The sequence below is a fragment of the Trematosphaeria pertusa genome (assembly GCF_010094035.1).
Source record: "Trematosphaeria pertusa strain CBS 122368 unplaced genomic scaffold BU26scaffold_14, whole genome shotgun sequence".
NCBI classification, from domain to species: Eukaryota; Fungi; Ascomycota; class Dothideomycetes; order Pleosporales; family Trematosphaeriaceae; genus Trematosphaeria; species Trematosphaeria pertusa.
This window is the reverse complement of record NW_022987225.1, coordinates 1,154,439-1,176,871: the sequence shown is the minus strand read 5'-3', so window position 1 is coordinate 1,176,871 and position 22,433 is coordinate 1,154,439. Positions and strand designations below refer to the sequence as shown.

The 22,433-nt window shown below is 55.4% G+C and overlaps 8 protein-coding genes across 8 annotated transcripts; 4 read left to right on the top strand and 4 right to left on the bottom strand.

Annotated features, from left to right (window-relative positions):
- Nucleotides 1-58: 58 nt before the first annotated feature.
- On the top strand, nt 59-1,450 carry BU26DRAFT_568963 (NAD(P)-binding protein; the record flags this gene model as incomplete). Its single annotated transcript, XM_033833834.1, has 4 exons — nt 59-219; nt 414-883; nt 976-1,202; nt 1,286-1,450. The coding sequence occupies 4 exons, from the start codon at nt 59-61 to the stop codon at nt 1,448-1,450; spliced, it is 1,023 nt and encodes a 340-aa protein (XP_033679991.1).
- A 656-nt stretch (nt 1,451-2,106) lies between these two features.
- On the top strand, nt 2,107-2,751 carry BU26DRAFT_568962 (PC4-domain-containing protein; the record flags this gene model as incomplete). Its single annotated transcript, XM_033833833.1, has 3 exons — nt 2,107-2,301; nt 2,371-2,484; nt 2,542-2,751. 3 exons carry the CDS (start codon nt 2,107-2,109, stop codon nt 2,749-2,751), a joined length of 519 nt encoding a protein of 172 aa, XP_033679990.1.
- Nucleotides 2,752-5,728: 2,977 nt separating this feature from the next.
- Nucleotides 5,729-7,310, bottom strand: BU26DRAFT_463833 (metal-dependent amidase/aminoacylase/carboxypeptidase). The gene is made up of 2 exons (XM_033825147.1): nt 7,183-7,310; nt 5,729-7,132 (listed from the first exon to the last, which is right to left on the bottom strand). Exons 1-2 carry the CDS (start codon nt 7,187-7,189, stop codon nt 5,832-5,834), a joined length of 1,308 nt encoding a protein of 435 aa, XP_033679989.1. The 5' UTR covers nt 7,190-7,310; the 3' UTR covers nt 5,729-5,831.
- Nucleotides 7,311-7,467: 157 nt separating this feature from the next.
- BU26DRAFT_522688 (uncharacterized protein) lies at nt 7,468-10,375 on the bottom strand. The gene is made up of 4 exons (XM_033829842.1): nt 9,865-10,375; nt 9,562-9,814; nt 8,798-9,512; nt 7,468-8,747 (listed from the first exon to the last, which is right to left on the bottom strand). Exons 1-4 carry the CDS (start codon nt 10,055-10,057, stop codon nt 7,719-7,721), a joined length of 2,190 nt encoding a protein of 729 aa, XP_033679988.1. The 5' UTR covers nt 10,058-10,375; the 3' UTR covers nt 7,468-7,718.
- A 2,231-nt stretch (nt 10,376-12,606) lies between these two features.
- BU26DRAFT_522685 (kinase-like protein) lies at nt 12,607-15,080 on the top strand. Its single transcript, XM_033829841.1, has 2 exons — nt 12,607-13,476; nt 13,544-15,080. The coding sequence occupies exons 1-2, from the start codon at nt 12,613-12,615 to the stop codon at nt 14,948-14,950; spliced, it is 2,271 nt and encodes a 756-aa protein (XP_033679987.1). The 5' UTR covers nt 12,607-12,612; the 3' UTR covers nt 14,951-15,080.
- Nucleotides 15,081-15,384: 304 nt separating this feature from the next.
- On the top strand, nt 15,385-16,883 carry BU26DRAFT_508924 (uncharacterized protein; the record flags this gene model as incomplete). Its single annotated transcript, XM_033827120.1, has 2 exons — nt 15,385-15,566; nt 15,629-16,883. The coding sequence occupies 2 exons, from the start codon at nt 15,385-15,387 to the stop codon at nt 16,881-16,883; spliced, it is 1,437 nt and encodes a 478-aa protein (XP_033679986.1).
- Nucleotides 16,884-17,450: 567 nt separating this feature from the next.
- On the bottom strand, nt 17,451-19,343 carry BU26DRAFT_90384 (glycoside hydrolase family 125 protein). Its single transcript, XM_033836473.1, has 2 exons — nt 17,693-19,343; nt 17,451-17,569 (listed from the first exon to the last, which is right to left on the bottom strand). The coding sequence occupies exons 1-2, from the start codon at nt 19,141-19,143 to the stop codon at nt 17,482-17,484; spliced, it is 1,539 nt and encodes a 512-aa protein (XP_033679985.1). The 5' UTR covers nt 19,144-19,343; the 3' UTR covers nt 17,451-17,481.
- BU26DRAFT_90383 (golgi transport complex subunit Cog4) lies at nt 19,344-22,081 on the bottom strand. The gene is made up of 2 exons (XM_033836472.1): nt 20,771-22,081; nt 19,344-20,726 (listed from the first exon to the last, which is right to left on the bottom strand). Exons 1-2 carry the CDS (start codon nt 21,932-21,934, stop codon nt 19,545-19,547), a joined length of 2,346 nt encoding a protein of 781 aa, XP_033679984.1. The 5' UTR covers nt 21,935-22,081; the 3' UTR covers nt 19,344-19,544.
- Nucleotides 22,082-22,433: the final 352 nt, after the last annotated feature.

Below are 22,433 nucleotides of genomic sequence, written 5' to 3'. Positions count from 1 at the left end.
CGTTGACATTTGCCTCAAAGCCTCCGGAATTTGATCATAATATCGAGCCCCCAACATCATGCCGGTTCCTGCTGGATTGCCCGAGACTTTCTACTGTACTGAGAAGATCGACTTCTCCAAAGATGTGGATGCGAGTAACTTGAAGGGCAAGAGCGTCGTCGTAACAGGTGGCGCGAATGGCCTTGGTGCAGGGTCCGTGAAGGCATTCGCGGAAGCAGGGTGAGCTCGTTGTACTTCGAACACTGTAATCCTCCGCAGGGGCGATCCATGTTGAATACCAGAGGAAGAGGGAGAAAGAATCATCAAAATGATCTCCTGAAACCCTCCAGCAGGTCTCCGCCACCTCTCTTGGATCTCCAAGCTCCCCTCCTCCCCTGTCGTAGCACGTTACAAGCAGCACTGACGAGAACCAGAGCCTACGTCACGATCCTAGACATCAACGAAGAGCAAGGAAACGCAGTATCCCACACTCTAAACGCAGCAGGCCATCACGTCCAATTCACAAAAACCGACATGACCTCCTTCTCCTCGCAAACCGCAGGCTTCAAATCCGCCCTCTCCTTCGCCCCCTCCAAATCCATCGACATAGTCCTCGCCAGTGCCGGCCTATCCGGAACCTCGATCAAAACCTGGGTCGACAACTTGCCCACCAGCCAGCCCGACGCGGAGCCCGAACTGCCCACCACCGTCGTCATCGACGTCAATCTCATGGGCGTGTACTACACCGCGCATCTTGCGCTCTTCTACTTCAAGCAGACCGCGACGTCTGGGGATGCAGCGAGCAAGCAGTTGATCCTTATTTCGAGTCTGGCGGGGTATGTGACGTTGAGTAATGTGGCGGATTATAACGCGAGTAAATATGGGGTGAGGGGCTTCTGGCGAGGTGCGTACGTCGGTTTTGTTCCCTCCAAGGCTTATCTCGAATCGAGTTCAAAATATCTAGTAGCTAACGTGCTTTGTTTCCCGCTTGTGCAGCTATCCGACAATCTAGGCAGATCCTGGGCCCCGACACACCCCCCTTCCGCACTAACCTCATAGCGCCGACCTTCATGCGGACGAACATGACCACGGACGTTGAGCCCGCGTTGACGGCGATGGGCATCGAATTCGGGGCCGTGGAGGACGTGGTCGCGGGTATTATGAGGGTGGCGTGCGACGAGAGCATCTATGGGCGGACGGTGGCGATTGCGGCTGGGAAGGAGGTATGTATCTCGCTCCTTCTCCCTTTTCCCCTTGACCTATGTTTGCCGAGGATAGGTGCTAATGTGACGGGCTATTCGCACAGGCGCCCGGCGATAGGAACTGGGACCTCTGCGATGATTGGGAGGGCCTGGATGGCGGGCGGGATACGCTGGGTGGGATTACGGATGGGAGGATTAGGGGGTTAGAGCTGTGTGGGTTGGGGAATTATGGGAGGGATAATCCTTTTAGGGAGATGGCGCGCAAGTAAACGGTGGAGGTGCTCATTACCAGACAGCACATAGCTGGTACGAGATGTCCTGTTTTTGTTCGTACTGGCACGAATATGCATCTTACATCTACTTCTCAAAAAATCTGGCGTCGGCTTGTACCCTTCTTCATCCGCTGTCCTCACTTAGCTCTTCGTTCTTCAGATCACCCCTCGCGCTAAACCAGCCGTGCTCCGTCGTAGGGAACAGGACGTAGTGCTTATACGGCGTGTCTGGGTTAAGCCGCTCCATATAGTCGCGTCATCAGGCGGGTGGCTTGCATGCAGATAGATGCAATATGAAAAGTGGGAGGGAATGCGAGAGATGCGAGCCTGGGGTAAAACTTGCCGCTAGCCGGAAGAGGGAAGTTCTATGAAGGCCATAGTGAACGAAACCAACCTCAAAGAAAAAGACATTCGGTTTGCACCATTTGAAGCAGTTTTGTCTTCGTAAGAACGACAACAGTGAAGGACTCTCGCCAGTACACCGATCGACCTCGATGAATCCATCTCACTCCAGCACGTGACCGTGCTCTTAGCGCGTTCTCGCGTCAAGCCCAAAGCCCCGCGCGTCATCAGCCATAGGTGCATCGCAACTCCCCACCAAACCGCGACTTTTCGCATCACAAATCCACCCATCCCACACCAATTCACGCATAATGCGCGGCACCTCCAAGCGCGGCAGCTTCCGCGGCGGCGGCTTCAAGAAATCCTTCAGCAAAAAGCGATCCTCCCCCGACGACGACGATGCGGTGCCGCAAGTCTCAAAGAAAGCGCGAGGTGGGGGCAACGATGAAGCAGCAGCACTAGTGCCGGAACTGCAGACTGATGATGACAACAATCCCTTCGTGGCTGTAAGTGGCGCTGTGTCAAGGGTAGAATGGAAAGCTGTTGAGCTGGTTAATTGGCTGACCGTGGGACAGCTCAAAGCGAACGGCACGCGGCGCGTTACGATTAGCGATTTCAAGGGCAAGACGTTGGTCAGCATACGCGAGTACTATGTGGATGATGGCGGGGATATGAGGCCTGGGAAGAAGGTGCGCTGCCCTGGCTTGCGCTTCTGCGGCGCAATGGATGCTGATTGAATCTTGCAGGGTATCTCCCTCTCCATCGAGCAGTACAACGCCCTCCTCGCCGCTGCTCCGCTGCTTGAATCCGTCCTTGTTGAAAGGGAAGAGAAAGTTGTGCGGCCGGAGTACGACAGCGAGCCTGCCGCGCCCGTGAAGAAGGATGAGGGAGGGGAGGAAAAGGATGGCGAAGAGGAGGCTGCAGTGGAGAAGGGCGAGGACGAGGAGGAAGAGTGATACTATATCTTCTGGGTGTATAACATGGGTATGGTGTTCAAGGCGCAACGGTTGGGAAATGGGTATACCGCCTGTCTAGGGAAGACAAGGGTGCGTAATACGCGTTCGGGAATTACTAGGAATGTTCCGGTCCGTAATGGAACGACGCGCGATCGTCGCATTGCTCGTAACCAATATTTTCGCTCTTACAAGGCCGGATTCTAAGTCGTTTCGTTTCGATCTCAAGTTGAGCACCACCACCATCCCCCGATTCTTTATCTAATCCCCACCAGTGACTTCTCCACGCGCTTCGTACTCCATCTAAACTTTCGGATACCGCTTTCAAACACATTTCGAGCTTTCCATGCCATTTTATTGTGCTCTCTACTTTAGTCCCTCTCCGCACGGCAACATCGAACAGGAGACTAGTTCTTTTAGTAGTCCGCGGGATTGCGTGAAGAGAAAGGGAAGAAGACGAATCTCTCGAAGAATTTATACCCTCGGAAGCAGGTAGTCCGCCTGGTTTGCTCTATTCGTCGCTATGGCTTTGGTGGTAGCATTTGTCACGGCGGCGTTCGATCGCAACCTGCCATCCTACCCTCGATGAAGCTAGGGCATGAAGTCTTCCTATTCTTGCTTTGCCCCAAATCTTCCCAGCGTCTCCATCCATCACCGCCTTGGTTGTTTTCGTCCGGACGCACTCCAACGATTGAAGTGGCGTCGAAGCGCTTTTGCACATGGTCGCTGACTGTGGGGCTTCTTCGAGAGTCGCTCATGAAATCATATGGCCGTCAATTCTAGCGATTTTCGCTGGAGAAGTGTGGAGGAGAGATCGTGGCCGAGCCGAAGCAGGAGCTGCTTTTATAGAGCCAAGGGGTCCGGACGGACGAGCAATCCGGACGGACGTTCTCCCTCGTTCGATGCGTATGGGATGGTGCGCGCGGGAGTGGAAGAGCATGAAGATCGAAGAAGCGGGTTTGAGCATCGTCCCATCTGGTCCGGGAAGTGGCGCTCATGCAGGTGAAGACGGGCCTTTTTTTTAAGAGTCGCGAGAAGCGCAACGCATAAAATTCTTGCATCCTCTTTTTTTTTCGCTTTGGGGATGTCACGCCCTGCACAACCCGTTACATGCTGCAACCGACTATCCCCTTCCCTCATTGTGCACGCTTCCTGGTGCCTTTATTGCGCGGTTCCCAGGCCGACGACACGATCCATTCGAGGTTGCAACTGGCGATTTAATTCTCAAATCCGAGACGCAGGCATACGGGTCTAGTGGTGAAGCTTCCTGGTCGACAAGGCGTCCATGATATGCGTAGTGGAAGCCTTTTAGAGGATCGATGAGCTTTGTGAGGAGAGGGGAGAGGGAAGAGAGAGGAAGCCTTTTTATATGAGGCGATGTGTGGGCGGGGCGGGGAGTGGCGGACGAGAGCATGAGGTGCTTCGGCGGATGGTTGGGAGGATGTTGCTTTTCTTCATGGCAGGTATGTGTATAGTTTTTGAGGTATGGATTGTGCAATGTTTATGCTCGCCGTGTAGCAGCGCAGACTGGGCGTGATGTCCCCGTACTTAATTTTGGGAACGCTTCGCCTAGAAGACTCCATGAGCAAACTTGATGGAAGCTTTTTAGTCGACGACGGCGTGTCTCATCGGCTCTGAGCTGCGCACTTTTAGACTCTAGGTTTGGAAGAGTGTGTGAGAAGATATATCGAGAATAGCTTGCGGCTTTTATAGAAGACGCTGTCTTATTTATGGCGTCTCGAGAACTGTTCATCAACAGAACGCACGTTCCATTTTGAGGACAACGAGGCCGACAAATACCGTGTCAAACTTTTTTTGCACTTTTTTTCTCCTACCGCGGACGGCATGCGGGATGTCGACGTTGGTTTTTAGAAAGGCCGAAGGATGCTCTCCGTCGAACACGTCGATTTTTGTTTTAGCAAGGCCATTTCGAAAAGTCGAGCTGGTGAGGAGAAGGCACATCCGACGAAGAGACCGAGGTTTTATAGCCGAAATCTGGGAGCCAAACAGAACACATAATAGCCTTAGCTGTGTGCTTTTTGTACGCTTCTCCTTCAGACCTTAATCGGAGTACTGAGAGTGGCATCCCGCGGCGGAAAGACAGCATGAAATCTATAGGCTGCTCGTTTTAGCAACAGCAGAGACAGCCTTCCATGAGTCTAGGACGAAGTTGTTTTAGCAGAGCCGGCGACGGGAGAACGTGGATGGAGGGACTGTGAGAGAGACGCTGGCTTTATAGAGATGGCTTAGGACCAACAGGGGCAGCAGCCATGAAATCTATTCCGTATGGCTTTTGTATTCCCTCTCTTCGTACATAAGTCAGAGAGATGCGTGCTAAGGGCCCGGAGGAAGAAGACATGGGGTCTCCTGACGGCGTCTTCTAGTCATAGAGAAGGCAACCTTGCCATGCCTGGCCTTTTGGGCGGATTTCTAACGCAGCACGGAGAACATAGGTCTGGTAGATATTCGGTTTCGTGGTGGGGAGTCCAATAGAGAACTTCTAAGCGTGAAGAAGACTCGAGAGAGTAGCGTAGGACTTTATACCTAACGCAGTGACGACCTACGATTAGGTAAGGAACGGGCTACGAGGAGACGCTCAAGTCTAGATCCAACACGGCGTTCCCAGCGAGCAATCTCCACTACTGATATGTCTTCGGTCTGGTGGTGTTTTTACGCGGCGAAAGAGGACAGATATGTCCTTGAATTTGCGGCATTTTAGAGAAAGCCGAGAAAAGGCCCACATGTAGTTTCCAGTGGTCGATTTTAGAAAAGGAAGTCGAGGAACTTGCGAGCGTGAAGGGTAGAAGAAGAGTAGCAAAGGCGGGCTTTATACAGGAGACACCCAAGCACAGCGGCCAGAGAGCGGGCGGCTGAGCCACGAGTCGTCTGGCGATAACCGGCTGCGGCTCTGGCTACAATGCACATCGAAGTTTCGGAGATGCTCTAAGGGGTTATCCTTCGAGGATTCTAGTGGGGTGGGCTTTACTGTGCCGTCACCACAATATGACCAGGGATTTGGATTTACTCGGCCAACATTCCTTGGCTTATACCCGCTTCTTGCAAGACCAGAAAGACCACAGTCCTCACTTACCCACAAACGCAAGCACCGCCAAAGCCATAGCCTCAGTCCCCGCCTTCAGCGCCGTCTCAATCTCCGGCGCAAAGAACGGCGAATGATTCGTCGGGACTTCTCCTCCCTCAGCAGCCTGACACCCTCCGAAAAACCAATACGTATACGGGACATCACGCTCCCCCGCCAACAGTGGAAAATCCTCGCACGCGCTGTTGCGTGGCACAGGCACCGCGCCCGCTCCGAAGAACGCCTCAAACGCAGCCTGCACGCGCTCCGTAGTGTCCTTATCATTGCTCGTCAACGGCGCGCGGACGGAATACTTGAACTCAGGTTCCTTCGGCGCGTTAGCAGCGCGACACTCATCTCTGATTTTCTTCTCTATCAGCTTTAGCGCCGCTTGCCGGACATCCTCCTTCCTGGTCTTGACATCGAGCAGAAAGTCGGCGTGCGCGGGGTAATCGATCCCCGGAATCCCGGCGTGGAAGCCCCAGCACGCGACCGTAGCATCCTCCCCGCTGGCGATGGTATCGCGGACGTAGGCGGGGAGGTGAGTGAGGATCTGCGTAGAGAGTTGGATCGAGTCGACGCAGATCTGCGGGTTGAGACTGCCTTTGCAGGGCCCGCCGGTTACGCGCACGTTGATCGCGTCGGCGGCGACGAGGACGGGGCCGGGTTGCACTGCGGCCTTGCCCGGCGGCGCGAGGGGGATTACGTGTTGTGCGAGCAGCACGTCCGGGACTGGTATCTTGCTGTAGAGGCCGTCATTGAGCATCGCGCGCGCCCCGCCCGTTTCCTCCTCGTCCGGCTGGAAGAGCGTGATAAGCGTGCCGCTCCAGCGCTCGCGTGCCGCGTGGAGAAGTGCACTTGCTGCAAGTAGCGCGGCCATGTTCATGTCGTGGCCGCAGGCGTGCATGACGGGTCTCTCGTTGCCATAGCGGTCGGTCATTGTCTTGGAGCTCTTGTAGGCTAGGTCTGTCTGTTCGCGGATCGGCAGGGCGTCCAGCTCCGCGCGGGTGAGGATTGTCTTCCCCGGTCCATTCTTCAGGATCCCGACGACGCCGTGGCCGCCGATCTGGGTGTGGACTTTGAAGTCGAGGGCGAGAAGATGACGGGCGACTAGGGCAGCGGTTTCGGCTTCGAGGCTGGAGAGCTCGGGATTGCGGTGCACCTGGCGGTAGAATTCTGAATACGTGGTGAGGTTGGGGAGGAACTCTTGGACGATGGCTCCTAGTGCTGATGCGCACGGAGACGCCGTTGGGAGATTGAGATTGCTATCGCTCGGCGGCTGCTGAATAGACTGATCATTCGGCACTGATAACGTTAGAGAATGCCACCCAGAAGGGCTCGAATAGGTATCTTACTGTTCATTGCGAGAATAGTGACGTCTAGGTGCGGCGACGTAGGAGCATAACTCTGAAGAAAAGTATCGGCGTGGCGAAGGTCTGAAGAAGAGTCTATGTGCTGTCACTCTGCGCGGGTAGCGTTTGTTGTTAGTCATGCTAGGGAGCAAACGTACCTCCGGGGCACGCGATGACTATAGGTCACGTGCAATTTTGACCAATCAGAGATCAGCGTTGTTAACTTGAGAAGGATACGCGAGTCACATGACCTATAGTCATCGCGTGCCCCGGAGGTAGCAGTAAGGTCCCGGCGGCGGGGCAAGAGTCGCGGTGTGACCCGTGGACAGGAGCAAGGACCAGATACACTATAAAGCAGAGCGAATGCCTTCTGAAGTAGTTTCAGAGACGAAAACACGAATAAGACGCCCGCCAACTATGCAGCAACAATTCCCCCAGTATATATACACGAAAGAAGCGACGAAAAAAAGACACAACAAAGGGTATTTAGGAATTCCAACTTACTGACCGCCCTAAAACTTTCTTTCTCCATCTCCGTTTTACAACATCAACATGCCTGCAAACACGCTCGCACCCAGCAACCCCAACTGCCATCCCAAATTCCCCCACTGCATACCGGACACAGCCCCTGGGGCCGCTGCACCCGTAAACTGCTCTGTCGGAGGCGTGCTCACATTAGGCGGCGCACCCGTGCCCGTAGGCGGCGGCGGCGGCGGCACCGTCCCATTCCCATACGGCGGAGCATAAGGCGGCGACACCGGGGACGTCTCAGCTGGCGGCGCACCAGCAGGCGGCACATACACCGTCGTAGTGCTGGGCTGGCAGCTACAATCCGAGTGCGGCGCGGGTGTCGCATACGCCAGACTGCTCACGGGGACGTAGTAACTCTGCTCGCGCTTGATCGTCGAATTGCACGGTGGAGTAGACGTAGACGTGGAGTTAAGCGTCCCAGAGACGGTGGACGTCGCTTTCACGGGGTCGTACACATCCGTGGCGGCGGCGAAGCCGGCCAGAGGAGCCAGGCATTGCGTGGACAGCGCGAACATGGTGGAGAAGATTTCTGCGGCTGTGCCGGCGCCGTTGAGAGGCGCGGGCAGGAGCGGGAATTTTAGGTCGAAGCCTACGTCTACGGTTATCGAGACGTTGGCTTCGATGAGGACGAGCGGGCCGATTTCGACGGTGCCGTTGGTGCTGGTTGTGCCGTTTGTGCCGGTCGTGCCGTTGAGGGGTTGGGTCTCGTTGGCCAAGGGAGCTGCTTCGCGTGCGGGGAGGCCGCGGGCAGCGACGGAGGAGCCGAGATCGTTGCAGTTTGTGTCGGCGTTCGCGATGGTGGTGATGAGCGCGTCGAGGCGGGGGAGTTCCATGTCAACGGAGATAGAGGCATCGAGCGCGTCTTCGAACTTGAAGCCGATGGGGATGGAGGGGATCAGTGCGAGACTGACGAAGGCGCTGACGTCCTTGACGTCGAAGCTGAAGGGGAGAGGGGTGAGCGTGGTGTTGGGGAAGCCGTTTACGCCGCTCTTGGTGATGTCGTTGAGCTCGATGCGGATGGTGGAGTTGGTGGGGACCTGACTACGTTAGAACACAGTTCAAGTCAAGGTGAGGATGCAGCACTTACCACCAGGTTCATACCGTAGGTGATCTCAAACCCGCCTGCAATTTCGTAATCGGCTGAGAGCGAAGCTTCGAAAACGGCACCCGCGCGGCCAACACCCGGAATCGTAAAGCCAAGGATAGGAAGCCCGAAAAGCGTAATCATAAAGGAGCCGTTGGCCTTGGGTCGCGCGAAGAGCTCAAAGTAGCCCTCCATGTTATTGGCCTTGAGCTCCATGAAACCGCCACTGATGACGCTCCCGATACTTTTGCCATCATCGCCGCCTTCGAAGAAATCCGGAACTACATCGATCTGTCCGACATCGACGACGATCGAACCTTGCGAAAGGACTAACTCTCCCATCGTCAAGCAGGTCTTGCAGCCAACTTCAATGGGGATATTGCTTAGATCGGGGAGCGGAACGAAGCCAGCTGGAAGACCGGCTGTGAAGTCCGAGGGGCTGAAGGTCTTGTCGTCCACCTGCCAGTTGAGGTCGAAGGTGACCTGGTTAACGTTCTCAGGAGTGTCGGTGGGGATAGAAATCGGCGGGACGGTGACGGAGGCGTCGTCCGCTCGCTTCCTGCGAACTTTGGCGAAGTCAGAATGACGGCGGAACGAATGGTCCTCTGCGGTGTGGCCGAAGCCGACTTCGAAGCGATTGAAAGATTCCTTCCACAGAGACTCTACGACTGAGAGTTCGAGAGCTGTTCCGTCCCCGGCGAATGAGACGTCGTGTACCCTGCAATGAATCAGTGAAGAGTTCTCCGGTGCATATTTCCTGCACTTACTTGTACACTCCACGCTCGCCCTCCTTGTTACAGCCCTCATGAGACGTAATGACCAATCCGCCATCACCACCATGGCAAGCCATCCTCGCATCCGTCGCCGACACCGTATCCACGAAATGCAGCTTCATCGTCCCATCGCCGCATCGAACATCCGTCAGATGGTGCTCAATCTCCTCCAGGTTGAGAATGGGCTTCTTCGAGGCAACCTTGAGCTGCGAAGCAAAGATAGAACCCCCATTCCATCCATTCTCCTCTGCCAATAGTCAGCAAAAGCCCGTTATCACGAGGAGAAATAGATCGTACCTTCAATATACGCTAGCTCCGTGTCGAACTTCTGCTCGATCCTCATGCTCCGTCGGAAGAGATCAGACCTCTTTGTAGCCGCCCGCAGCACCTTGTCCGTATGAAGTCCATCGAGTCCTACAGATGTTGCCTCCGCTCCCACATACGCCGCCAACAGAAGCGCGCATGCTTTCGAAAAGCTCAAGACGCCCATTCTGAGATGTCTTCCAGTCCCTCCGCGAGAAACTCGGGTATCGATAACGAGAAAAGCCGAGAGGTAAAGACCGAATTCCCCTAGACGCTCACAGGGCCTTCCTGAAAGAAAGAATATGGCCAGAAAACCTCACTCCCCTTCAAAAATTGTATTCGCACACAAGACAATGACCGATTATCGACCCAGTAGCAGACGGCCCAAAAATAAAAGAAAGAGAAGAACGAAACGCTCACACAACTGAATATCTAAGAAACAGAAAACCTACCACCTTGGGGGCTTCAGCCCCAATCTATAACACCGCTCCACGGGCGGCACAGCCCATCATCACGGACATTTCCCTCCTCTCCCACCGCATCTGCAGTGCGCACCCCTCATTCTAGGCATCCCACTATCCTGAGGCCGGTACCTGGCGGGCCTGACAGGAAACCTACGGTGTCCGCGTCTCACGCATCCCGAATGGTCTTAGCGTGGCCCGAAGTCCACTAGCGCGCTGAACCACGGGCGCGGAGAATTGAGGCTTGGTGGCTTTGCGTAGAGCGGCTGTAGGGTGAGGTCTAGGAAATTGAAGGCGGAGAGCAGACGAAGGAGCGAGGCTCAAACGTGAAGTGCGAACTGTGCGTCAGGATACGGGATTTCGCGCTAAAGACTACTTTGAGGTTAGTGTCGCAGGCCTACTGCCCCTTGTAACACCAACCGTTGTTGTTATTCTTAGCTCGCGGTTCATCTTCGCCATCTCTCTTCGCTCAATTGCCCTATTTCAACGTCGCCGAAATAAACAGCCTCGTTACTTTCGGTAATAATGCAATGAAAACCGCTGTCGTGCGATCTTCGGCTCTGCTTTCTTGTCCAAGGCCATATCATATTCGTATGCGTAGAAATAGACTATGGGCGGGATTTCGGCGCAAGCGATCCGTGGTCTGATGGCGGAGTTAAACCTCAGCGGAGGAGTTTGACCCTATCCAAGGGGCCACCTTGCTAGACGCTCGAATCTCCGATCTGCATACTGTGGTATCCGGCAAAAGTTTTACCAACGCCACAATGCCGCATTGACGCCCGCACAGGGCAAGGAGTCCTCTAGAGCTGTTGAAACAGCCTATACTTCGCTCTCTAAAGTAATTTATACGTACCTAAGCAAATAGTAGCTGTTTTACTCTATATGTAGAATAGGTTCAGCTAAGCGCACTACAGCCGCCCCCAGCAAAAGGTAGGGATTTGGGAAACTTATGCCGGATACCACATGGCACCGAATAACCATGGATCCATGGATCACTGCCGCTCACCTTACAGCCATCATTTGCGTCGCCCCTGATAAGTAGTTTTCCTGTCTTTCCCATCCATCGGAAGAGTTTGGAAGTTTCCAACTTGCATTCGAATTACATTTCAATTACATTTCTACACGCGCCGCACCCCCGAGTTGTTTCCGCGGAAAATATTGCAGTATTTGCACGCTTACACAGCCTGCCTGTCATTTCTATACCTCGCGCTGCCCCTCTAACTTATTGTATTGCGCTCTCGTAAGGGTAGCGGAGTGCAGCGCGGCATTTGATCACGTGCCGAGTAGCGGCCGTGGCTGCACCGCTTTTGCTTTTTGCTTAGGCTTGTTGAAGTAGGCAATTGAGGAATACAGCATGTTGGGGCGAGGTGTATTGTATTGAGTGTATATAGAGCTCGAGAAGTTGAAGAAATCTCTGTGGCGCCAGTGGCGCTAGTGCCCGATTAGGAAGCTTGGCGATTGTACTCCAACAAGGCTAAGACCTGCCTCTTCTACCTACCCACCTAAAAAATGGCCATATTGCTATATCCTCGCAGCGACCCACCTACATTCCCCTGACCCGCACAGCCGACAAGGCGGTTTATCCGTGCCTGCGCTTTGGGAAAGACTCGGTCACGGATTTCATGTTAGTCAGCGACACTGCAGCCCTCTGTTGCCCGCCCTCATCCTCTCTACCATAGGTATGACGCATTGACCCTAGTTATTCTTCGCCAGCCCATATGAACGTCCTCCCAACCACCGACGGCGGCCAAGGGACACGCCCACAACGCGAATCAAGACCAGTTCCCTTCTTCGATGCAACGACTTGGCGGGATCCGGAACGGAAGCCACGGCCCACATTAGGCCCTTCGCTTGGCGATCTGGTCAGCATTGGTACAGTTCAGCCAATCCCTCCAAACAAGGCGGTTCTTTCACCAGCTCACATATTCTAGCGAGTATACCTTCCAGTACGTCCTTAGGGAGCTAGCGTAACTTGCGCCTGACGCTGTGCCACCCCCGCAATACAGCAGTAAGCGCCAGGGAGCAATCCGCTAAACCCATCTCCAGCGTGGCGCTGCAATGGCAGGCCAATAATAGGCTCTATCTCCTATATCAGCGCTGTTGCCTGGAACATGGGTTGGCCACGGCTTTTTGGTTGGGCGTGGTCGACTCGTCGTTTGTGAGTTGTCCCTCTTTGCCCTGGCTCGATCCGCAGCGCAAAACAATAAAGACTGGCAGCAGAATTCATGGGTTGCAGCTCGGTGTAGTAGAGATCGTCGACACCATACCTCCTCTACTCGAAATGACAGACCCGGATATCATTCTCTACCTGTACCCAAACGATGGCCCGGGGAATGGAGGCGCAGTGGATGCAATTTATACGTTCCGGGGCGGGTCGCGGTACATGCCGCCGCGACGCCGCGATGCCCTAGAGCAATACGACATCTACAGCCGTCAAGACAGGGAGTCAACGGAGCAGCCTGAGGAGCAAAGAGGCCTTGAAAGCAGTGCTTGCATCGTTTTGAGGTTCAGCGACGGTGCAAAGACTCGTCTTGGTGTAGTGGCCGGGTGCGCCCCGAACGTCGATCTGCCCTTTGAAAAGCAGCCAGGCATCAGTCGCTTCCACCTCGCCTTCACCTTCGACGACAAGGACCGGCCGATAGCAAGAGACCTGGGCTCTCTCTGTGGAACAAGAGTCATCTACGATGGAGAGGAGGGAAAGCGGCGGTCTAATTTCGACTATCTCCTGCAGGGACCCAGAATTTTGGGCAACAAACCCCCAGTTCTCAATGTCACAGGCAAAGTTCAGTTCAAGGTCGTTGTGCCTCCTCGCGATATCACGTCCCAAGACTACATCAACAGGGTGGCCAGGTTCCGCCAGGGCACGGCAGACCACGAGGATCTCTTCGCCTCTCTCGTTCTTCGGAGCGCGCCAGGCACCCAGCCCCCTACCGGAACAGATACACCCTCGAGACTCTCCGTTGACCCGGTTCTCTACAAGAAGAAGCTCGGCGAGGGAGCTTTTGGGGTAGTGACATATGTTTGGAATGCGACGACTGGGGAAGAGTATGCCTTGAAGGAGCCGCTAGAGAAGTTTATCAAAAGCGGCCAAGTTATAACGAAGAATTGGAAGAAGGAAGCTGAAATTATGGGACGTATTTCTCATGTGAGTGCTGCACCCAGCGTCCCTAATATCCTCACGATAGCCCTATACTTACAGCCCGCGGACTTAGGACCATATTGTCGCGTTTCGAGATGCCACATTCTCCCCTTGGCCCCAGTTGACCTTTGAGTATGTCCCCGAAGGTTCTCTCGACAACTGCATTAACTTGTCTACCTTCGAAAACGTACAAGTCCTCCGCCAATTACTCTCGGCCCTGCGATACCTCCACGCACAAAACCCTCCGATCGGACATCGTGATATCAAGCCCGAGAATATCCTAGTGCTCTACCGGCGTTCCAGCGGCATCCACGTCAAGTTTGCAGACTTCGGCTTAGCTAAGGCGGCGGACTATCTAAAAACATTCTGTGGTTCACTGTTATGGGCAGCTCCGGAGATCTATAACAAGATCCCCGACCCAGATGCTACCGCCGATGACAGTTATAGCGTAGCTGTCGATATCTGGTCTCTCGGCCTGGTCATTGCCTCACGAGAGTGCGGGCTTCCATACTACGAGGACTCGTACCGAACTAGCGCCGTAGCTTGGATACGGGCGGTATTGCAGCATGTCGAGGATCACGAGGAGAAAGGAAACGAGTTGCTCTATTTTCTTCTTGATACGATGCTGGTTGTAAACCCGCAGGAGCGGAAGGACGCCCTATATTGTCATGACGGGGCGCTGCGACTGTCCAACTGTGACTCTCGACGTCCGTTCCTGCGTCGCGTCTCTCGCAGTCCGCTCAATGTGTACACGTCTTCGGACACCGATGAAAGCGACGAGGACAGCGATCCAGGCACCCAGCCTTCAATGGGGCATGAGGGAGCAAGCGAAGAGTCCACGATTCGCCTCAGTCCTTGGGCCGACGGCTTGCAGACACCCGTTGAAACGACAGCTGCGTCTATCGGTTCATCTCTCATAGCGAATCTGGGGTATCGCGGCACGGACATGATCAACTCCATCGTCAACCCCACTGAATCCGGAACGTCCCAAGGTTCGGGTGCCTCAACGCCTAGGGCTCAGCAGCGTCGGGGACAAGACAACTCTGTCGTCCTACCACAAGGGAGCGCACTAGACAGCGTGCTATGGAACCCGGAACCAGCAAGTTTCTCAAGCAACCATGACGCCGCAGCCATGGAAGCTGGCGGCCCTCAGGACGACACTCGACCCGAAGAGCTAGATGTCTCTTTCCTCATTCGCTACCATCTTGGCGGCGGAGCCCAAGACAATGAGGCCCAAGAGGCCGTCGAGGTTCCAGAAGTGGCATCAGGGGAACCACGCCAACCGGGGCGTAAGAGGACTTGGCCAGAAGATCGTAGCCCACTGATGTCGGCGCACCAGTCTCTCACGGATCCAACTCCAGGGGTCGCGGCTCTACAACGTGACGATATAGTCAGCCGAGATGGTTCTTCTAGCAGAGTGCTACGAGCCGGCAAACGTAGGAAGAATGTCGCAGCGGGTGAAGACCTGGAGTCAGGATGATTACTTGATGACCGGTGACTCCGCAATTGCCGTTCTGGAGCATCTGACAACATTGAAATATATGTACCCATGCATTTTTAAGCATGATTGCGTGAGAACAGACAGAGTAGATGTTGCAACTTTTTTTTCCCTTGTGATGAATGAATCCTCCCTTGGGTCGTGTATGTGTGATAATGCAAGGCTGGCTCCACGGGCGGCCCCCAGCCGCCTTCCAAACACGCAGGCACGAAAATGCAGGGGCGGAAAGGTGTGTCAGCTAAATATATAAGTTCAGCGCACTCCCCACCTTGCCTTCTTCGTAGTCTAACTTAGTTGTCGTATCCCCCCGAAGCGGTTAGTGGCCCTGCGCACGCGCCAAGTCGGGACCAACCTCGCCACGCTGCGCGGAACTGCTCTTCCCTACATCATCTACGCACACCCGCGCAACCCATAAAATGTCGTTCGCCGAAGCCTCAGCTCCCGTGTTCACGGCCGTAGACCTCCTAGCGTTCGATACGAGCCAGCTCGTCCGGTATCTGGAGAGTAACAGGCGCGTTGAAGGTGGATTCCACATCTGGGCTGACGGTGTGGAAAGCCTCTCGAAGAGCCAACGAGATGAGCTGGGGAGTAAACTGAGGTGAGAAGGCTTCTGATACTCGTTATATCTGGCTGTTCGTAGCTAACGGGCATTCCGGATAGGGACGCCGCCGAAATTGCGACCGCGTCACAACCCGTCGACACGGACGCACTTCTCGCGCGCTTGACAACCATAGAAAGTGGACAGGACGGCTCTCTGGGACTTAGATGTTTACGATCGCCGCGTGAGCCGTCCGAGTCGACTGTACCGCCTGACCCCGATGAAGAATACCTACTGGAAGAGTTAAGCTATCACGAGCTCATTCAAGATGGCGGCAGGCCCGTCTGCCCGATCGAGGTTCTGTTGCATATCCTGGACGAACCTACAGCCAGCCACGAACCTGTTGTGCCATGGCTCAGTGATCCAGACTCTGCAAGTCGAAATGGGGAGATACAAACGGTGTTTTCGCGGCAGCTCAGTCGGTGGTGGGACTTTCGCAAATGGCAGTGGAACAACCGGGGCACCACTGATGGAGACGGAGGATTCTCAGCGTTTCTCGCGGCAAAACGGAGAATGTGGGAGCGGATGCGGGTCGAGACATCCGACAGTTCATCTGAGCACAGTTGTCGGGCGCAGTGGCAGTGGAAGCCAGAACTCCGGCTACTCTCTGACGACCAAGGCTTTCCCGCCTACAAGGAAGCAGTTAAGAGACGGCTCGCACCCCACAACTTCAACCGGCCTTTGCAGTTGATGAAGGACCCACACAAACAAACCGAATGGACCACATGGCTTGAATACCTCAACTTCGAGCAATGGTGGCTGGAACGACACGCTGCCGCCGCGGAAGCCAGGAAGCGGCAAGACCGCCAAGCCTGGAAGAGGCTGCTCGAAGCAGTGCGGTCGTTGCCAACGGGAGGAACGGAATTGAATGGCACAAAAGACAACCTTGACTCCGTAAACGCTGCCACCGCTGCGGCGGCTTCATGGTCTTCGCAAACTCGACAGCGGCGCCAGAATACGAAGACGGTTACCCTGGCCAAAGAGTTGGCCGCCACTCAGGCTGATCTGGACACGGCCATGAAAGCGATTAATGACTATATCCGAGACACGGAATCTTATCGGCACGCAGAAATGGCTGTCTCCCGCCAAAAGAACTGCGTGCAGTGGATTCTCAAGGAAGCGCGTGTGATGGAGGCCGAGGTGTCCCGGCAACGCGGGACAGTGAAGAACAACTCAAAGTCGGACGCGGGGAAGAGCAAGAAGAGAAGACGTAGTAACGATGATGACATCCCCTCCGAGTTATGGTCTAAAAGGACGAGACGCGGAGGGGTGGGAAAAGATGCAGTTCTAGACACAGTGCCGGGGCAACCTCGTTGAAGTCAGCGGATGCACTCCCAAAGGACTTCAGCAACCCGGAACGTGAGATCATCCACCCGCTGGAAACGAGGTTGAATCACATATAGGCAACATGGTAGGGTTGCATTTCTCGGCGTGCTCTATATTTCGCCATAAAGTCTGTCTCTTATTTTCACCTTCGTCTGATCTACGTTGCACGCCAATGCTTCTTTCCTGCACACAGGGTTCTCGTGTTCATCCCAGGAAAGGCTAGCCCGCTGAAGGTAAGACGCTGGGCGATGCACAAAGAAAACGCATTGACTGAGGCTGGGGTCAACACCGCGGTTACAGAATCTTACTGCCATGCCATGCCCGCTTCTGTGGTTCTGGAGTGCTGGATTCCGAACCTTGAAAAGAAGTTTTATTATAGCGAGGACTATGCGCGGCGCGGAGTGTGCTGCGATTCCGGGAATGTCTCCAAAGTGAAGTCTTCCGACGACGTTTCTAGGAAACGCATTACGTATAGTACGATGCAAAAAGCCAGGCTCCGTTTCCACTGGGAAAAAAGGAATAGATGAGAACGCAAGAACGGGAAACAAAGACAACGGGGAGATAAGTGCGCCGAGCAAGGAGGGCTATGCTATTGGAAGCCCATCTTGAGAATATGCGGCTTGCGCTTCTCCAGGTCCAGAATTGCCTGGCCGAAAATACCATTCGCCCAGGAAAACCTATGCCACGTTAGCTCGCTTCTGCCACCATCCGCCTTCGCAACAGAATATTTCACACCGAGAAACAACCATTCAGGATGGAGGGAGCCTTGGAAGGCCCAACAAAAAGAGGGGAAAACTCACCACTGCCGACTCCACACCCCCTCTAAATGAGCATGCACACTCTCATGCAACACGCCGTACCCATCCGTACTCTGCAGCAACCATCGCAAATTCCTCACAATCTCCTCATCGTCCTCGCTCGTCAGAATAGCCATGACATTCGCCATCGGCCACGCGCGGCCCGGCAGCGTATGCGGGCTGCCCACGCCGCTGATAACCGGGCCCCAGGCGTAGTACGGGTTGTCGCGGGACAGGATCATGCGGCGCGTGTTCTGGTAGATTTTGTCGGACTTAGGCACGTAGGCGAGGAAGGGCGCGGAGAGCAGGGACGGGATGTTCGGGTCGTCCATGATGTTGGCGGAGCCATAGCCATCGATTTCGTAGGCGAAGATGGGGCCGTGTTTTGCGGAGGGGAAGATGGCGTGCTTGGAGATGCCGCTGCGGATGCCACTGCTCATGGTTTGCATCCAGCTGGTTAGGTTGCTGTCTGCGGGCGCGATGCGCGACATGATGAAGGAGGAGGCGTTGAGCGCGTGGCTGAACATCATGTTCGAGGGGATCAGGTATTGATACGTGCACGCGTCGTCTGAGGGGCGGTGGAAAGATCGGATGAGCCCGATGTTGCCGCGGTGGGGGGAGCCGTTGCAGTCGTTGATCGGCGTGCCGCCGTAGGGAGCGCAATATGTGTACGGTGTGTGCTGCCACGAGCCGTCCTCCTTGTAACTATCCACCATCATGCTCTGCGCCGTGTGCAGCACCTTCGCCACGGCGTTCGTCCAGTTATGCTTGCCAAAGAAGGCGTAGTCGCCCGTCGCCGTCGCATAATCGACGCTGAGCTGCAGGAACGACGCGACGGAGTCCAACTCCCACTGGCAGGAAAAGACCTGCATGTAGTCGAAGCTGGGCTGGATGACATCGCTGTTCATGCTGCTCTTGCGGATCGTGCCGCTTTCCTCGGGCGCCTGAAACGCATTGCAGAACGGATCGCCCAGGAGATATCGGGCCTGGAGATTAATCGCGCCGCGAAACACGCTGGCCAGACTCTCCCTGCTATCATTGGCCCTCAGCAGCGAAACATACGCTTGCAGCTGGTTCGCGCTATCCCGCAACCACATGGCCTCGATATCGCCCGTGATCACAAAGCTCAGCTCCTCCTCGTCCGCCCCCGGCGCCGTCCTGTTCGACACCCCGCGCCACGCAATCGTCGTGTCCAGGGTGCTCGGCCACGCGTTCTCGAACAGGCGGAAGAGATCCGGGTCCACGATGACTTTCCTCAGCCGGCTGATGGTGTGCTCGACCTCCGGCGCCGCGAAGGTGCGGCACGGCGGGATGGGCCGCGCATACGACAGGTTCCAGCGCGTGTTTGTGTACGGCTCGTGTTTGGACGAGGCGTAGTTGGTGTAGATGGGGCATTGCGCGTGCACTGCTGCTGTCGAGATGGATAGCCAGGCGAGGAGGTGCAGGAGCCACATGTTCGGTTGCCAAGTGTCATATCTCTTTCATGGCTGAGTATGTCTCGAAGAACAATAACGCCGGGCCCCGAAACCGCGCACGGAGAAGGGAAAAATGAAGTGTGGGACGATGGGATGAATTGCTGAGGTTCGGATGCAAGGTGGCTTGATACTGCCAAGAGCTCGTATTGCTTGGGTGCGCGCCACGGGGACCGATGGGTCCGATTAGGAAAGGACCAAGGAACGCACCGACAAAGGGAGAAGGGCGATCCAAATGTAGTAATGGAATCAAGACTTGAATGCAGACGGCTCCAAAGAAGGGAAGATTTTGACACCCTGCATTGTCAGGAATGCACACGATCGTGTGCCTCGGTTGGGCCCGTCCGTCCATATTAATTGCCAAGACATTCTGTGCTCTAGAATTACCCCTTGACGAGAGCCCTTACTCGCCTCCTTTCCTCAGCATCCAGAACCCAGGGAATGCCAGAATCGCCTGCTTCTTCATTGGTGACTTCCTCCCACTCGTCGTCCTCCATGTTCATTATCAGCGTCATCTGCGTGCACTTCGTGAACGCATCACGTAGCCCATACTTTCCACCCACCACAGCGGCGGCAATGATTCCAGAGATATCGCGCTCGAGCCTCGCTGCGCCTGACTCATTGACCCTCCCATAGTAACTCCGGATGCGCTTCTCCAGGGCGCTGGCCAAGTAGGTAACGGCGACGGTGAGTAGGCGGTCAAAGTTAGCGGCAGTGAGAATGCGCTTAATCGGCCGAATGAGAGCGCCCCATCCGCGATCGAAGCGCGACTTCACCAGATTGGCGTCATCGCCTTCCCCGTCTTCATCACCATCGCCTTCGTTTGGTGCGTAGTCGATGTCGCGGAATGCTTCAGCGAGGATGGGCCGCACCCGCGGCTTCAGGACGTTGTGGAAGGCGACTTGTATGCTGTCGTTGAGCAACTCGCCGCTCTTGGTGGAGAAGGAATGTTCCATGGCCTTCAGGGTATTCTCCACGAACGTCGCATCGTGACCGAAGGGGAATAGATCCAGCAGGGGCGACTTGTGTTCCTCAGAGGGCTGTTTCTGCTTGCCCAACTGTTGCTCAACGATTCGTTTGATGTAGTCGTTGGCTACGTCCAAATTGTTGATCAAGACGAGGAACGCTATCACCTTGTCCTCCGGGGGGAGACCGCCTTGGATGACGGGCTTTGGGTAGCTTTCATCGCGCATCTTCCGCTGGATCATTCCGATGAACTCGGCGCTTAGCACTCGGCCAACGCTAGGGACGACGCTGCTAATCACAGCGCGCTGAGAAGTGGCCAATGACCTCTGCAGCACCTGGTTCAAAATATACATGACCGTATCAACCGCAGTTGTGATGAATGGCGGATCTGAGCCGAGAGGCTTCGCAGGGTTGAGATTGAGGTCTGAGGGTGACTGGTCGAGCTGGAACGCTTTCTCTACTGATCGCCGGAAGAAGAAGGTGGTCATGATATTGAAAGGCTCAACGAGGTGGCTCGAGACCTTTTTGTTGAGATTGCTGGTGGCCAGGAATTGCGGCATGACCAGGCCGTGGTCGATTGTATCTTCAGGCTCAGCAGGCTATAAAGGTCAGAAGTGGCATGTATCAGTGCTGAAGAACTTACTGCGCATTTCGAGGAGATGAACCGGGAGTACAAAGCCCACCGACCTAGCATAAGCGCACTCTCCGCCAGCAATCTATCAACCTCTTTCATATTCACACCTTCATCCTCACTTGTCCGCGCAGCAGCATTAGCTGGCGAGCCGGCGCGGGGCGTCCCCATCGCGGGCTTCTGCGAGGGTAGGAAGCTCTGAACAAGGAAAGAGAAAGCGTATGATTTGATGTCGGTCAGCTTGCGATCAACCGTCCGCTCTTCATGCCACGTGTCGAGCACAATCCCGCCTTGGACATCGGCCTCAATCTGAAGACGCTCTATCACTTTCGCCATCATACCGACGCCATAGTGTCGCTCTACTAGCGGCTCATGTCCGTCCACAATCTGCGCAATATGCTCAAAGAGCTTTGTGATGGTGTTGCCGTAGAAGTAGCCCTCCTTTCTTTGGGCTGGGAGGGCCGAGTTGAAGTTCGTCCTCGCTCTTGCTGCTACGCCCTGGCACACATATCGGCCGTATGCATCAAGACCGACCTCAGTTCGGCCAATCAAGGGGAACAGCTTGAAGAAGCGTGTCACTCTCGAGCCGTCGCCTCCCTTGGCGGCCTTGTCGAACTCGCGCAGAAAGAGGCCACAGAGCGATTCGGCTGCTGCATCCAGCGTCACCCGTGGAGGATCAGGCACCTCAGCGGTGGGCACGATCTCTTCGGCGAAGTTGCCATCTATGACCTCGTCGGGGATCTTGGACGCGCGACTAAGGTATCCAGCAGCGGTTTCCCAATCCTGGGGCGCGCCCATGGACCCATGCACACCGAGCACGCATGCTTTCAATTCTGCCACCTGCTCCACCACCTCCAGTGTAGCTTTAACGTTGGATTGCTCGTGATCTAGGCGCTTAACGGCGCTCGAGATGCGGTTCGCGGTCGAGGCGGCGTCGGAGAGCATGCCATTGCTGATGGCGCGCGTGTTGACGGCTTGGGTGCCGAGGTGGGCGCGGAGCAGATCGAGGCGGCCGAGTTCGCGGGACAGGTCCTTCTGGGAGGCGATGAGGTTGTTCAATTGGCGGGTGACGGTGGCCTCTTGCTGGTGCAGATGGGCCAGGGTGGCGTGGATCTCAGCCACCGAGGTGGCGGCAAAGATGTCGCGCGCTGGAGCGAGCGAGGTGCCGTTCTCCATGCTGTGACGCGGGCATGAGGAGATGGCGTAGTAGGCGGGTGCGGAGAGAGCCAGGTTTTGCGCGGTGATCGTCTGTTCGTGTTCGAGCCGTGGGAGTGCCAGGCACGTTGCTTGGCTGACGCTCTTCCAAGCTGCCAGCGCTGCAGGGGGAGAAGACCGGCCGCGCGAAACACTTTCTCCAACCACCAGCTCCCAGCCCTTAGCATCCCTCCGCTTTTGCGACTATACGCTATACGCAGGCACATAACGACCCATTGTTTGTTTTACAACCGCCTTCACGACTACGCTCAGAGTATCGCACTGCACATCGCCTAGGAACTGTGTACCCCACGAATCTAGAACTGCAGCTACCGCGCACGCCGATTACGACGACAGTGGGCGCAGCTGAACGCCGCTATCGCCGCTGAACACCGCTAACGAAGCAATTCACTCGAGTCCGACTGCGACTGCCTCTATTGAATATCGTTGCAGCATTCCTCGAGCCAAGTCGAGTGCGCCG

Bases quoted from the DNA above. Each gene is read 5' to 3' on its own strand.
- BU26DRAFT_522688 (XM_033829842.1), bottom strand. From the start codon at position 10,057: ATGGGCGTCTTGAGCTTTTCGAAAGCATGCGCGCTTCTGTTGGCGGCG. The intron at 9,513-9,561 runs GTAAGTGCAGGA...GATTCATTGCAG, and splicing joins GGCGAGCGTGGAGTGTACAA to GGTACACGACGTCTCATTCG. The intron at 8,748-8,797 runs GTAAGTGCTGCA...TAACGTAGTCAG, and splicing joins CCTACGGTATGAACCTGGTG to GTCCCCACCAACTCCACCAT.
- BU26DRAFT_522685 (XM_033829841.1), top strand. From the start codon at position 12,613: ATGACAGACCCGGATATCATTCTCTACCTGTACCCAAACGATGGCCCG. The intron at 13,477-13,543 runs GTGAGTGCTGCA...CCGCGGACTTAG, and splicing joins TTATGGGACGTATTTCTCAT to GACCATATTGTCGCGTTTCG.
- BU26DRAFT_90384 (XM_033836473.1), bottom strand. From the start codon at position 19,143: ATGTGGCTCCTGCACCTCCTCGCCTGGCTATCCATCTCGACAGCAGCA. The intron at 17,570-17,692 runs GTGAGTTTTCCC...AACGTGGCATAG, and splicing joins GGGGTGTGGAGTCGGCAGTG to GTTTTCCTGGGCGAATGGTA.
- BU26DRAFT_90383 (XM_033836472.1), bottom strand. From the start codon at position 21,934: ATGGAGAACGGCACCTCGCTCGCTCCAGCGCGCGACATCTTTGCCGCC. The intron at 20,727-20,770 runs GTAAGTTCTTCA...TGACCTTTATAG, and splicing joins TCATCTCCTCGAAATGCGCA to CCTGCTGAGCCTGAAGATAC.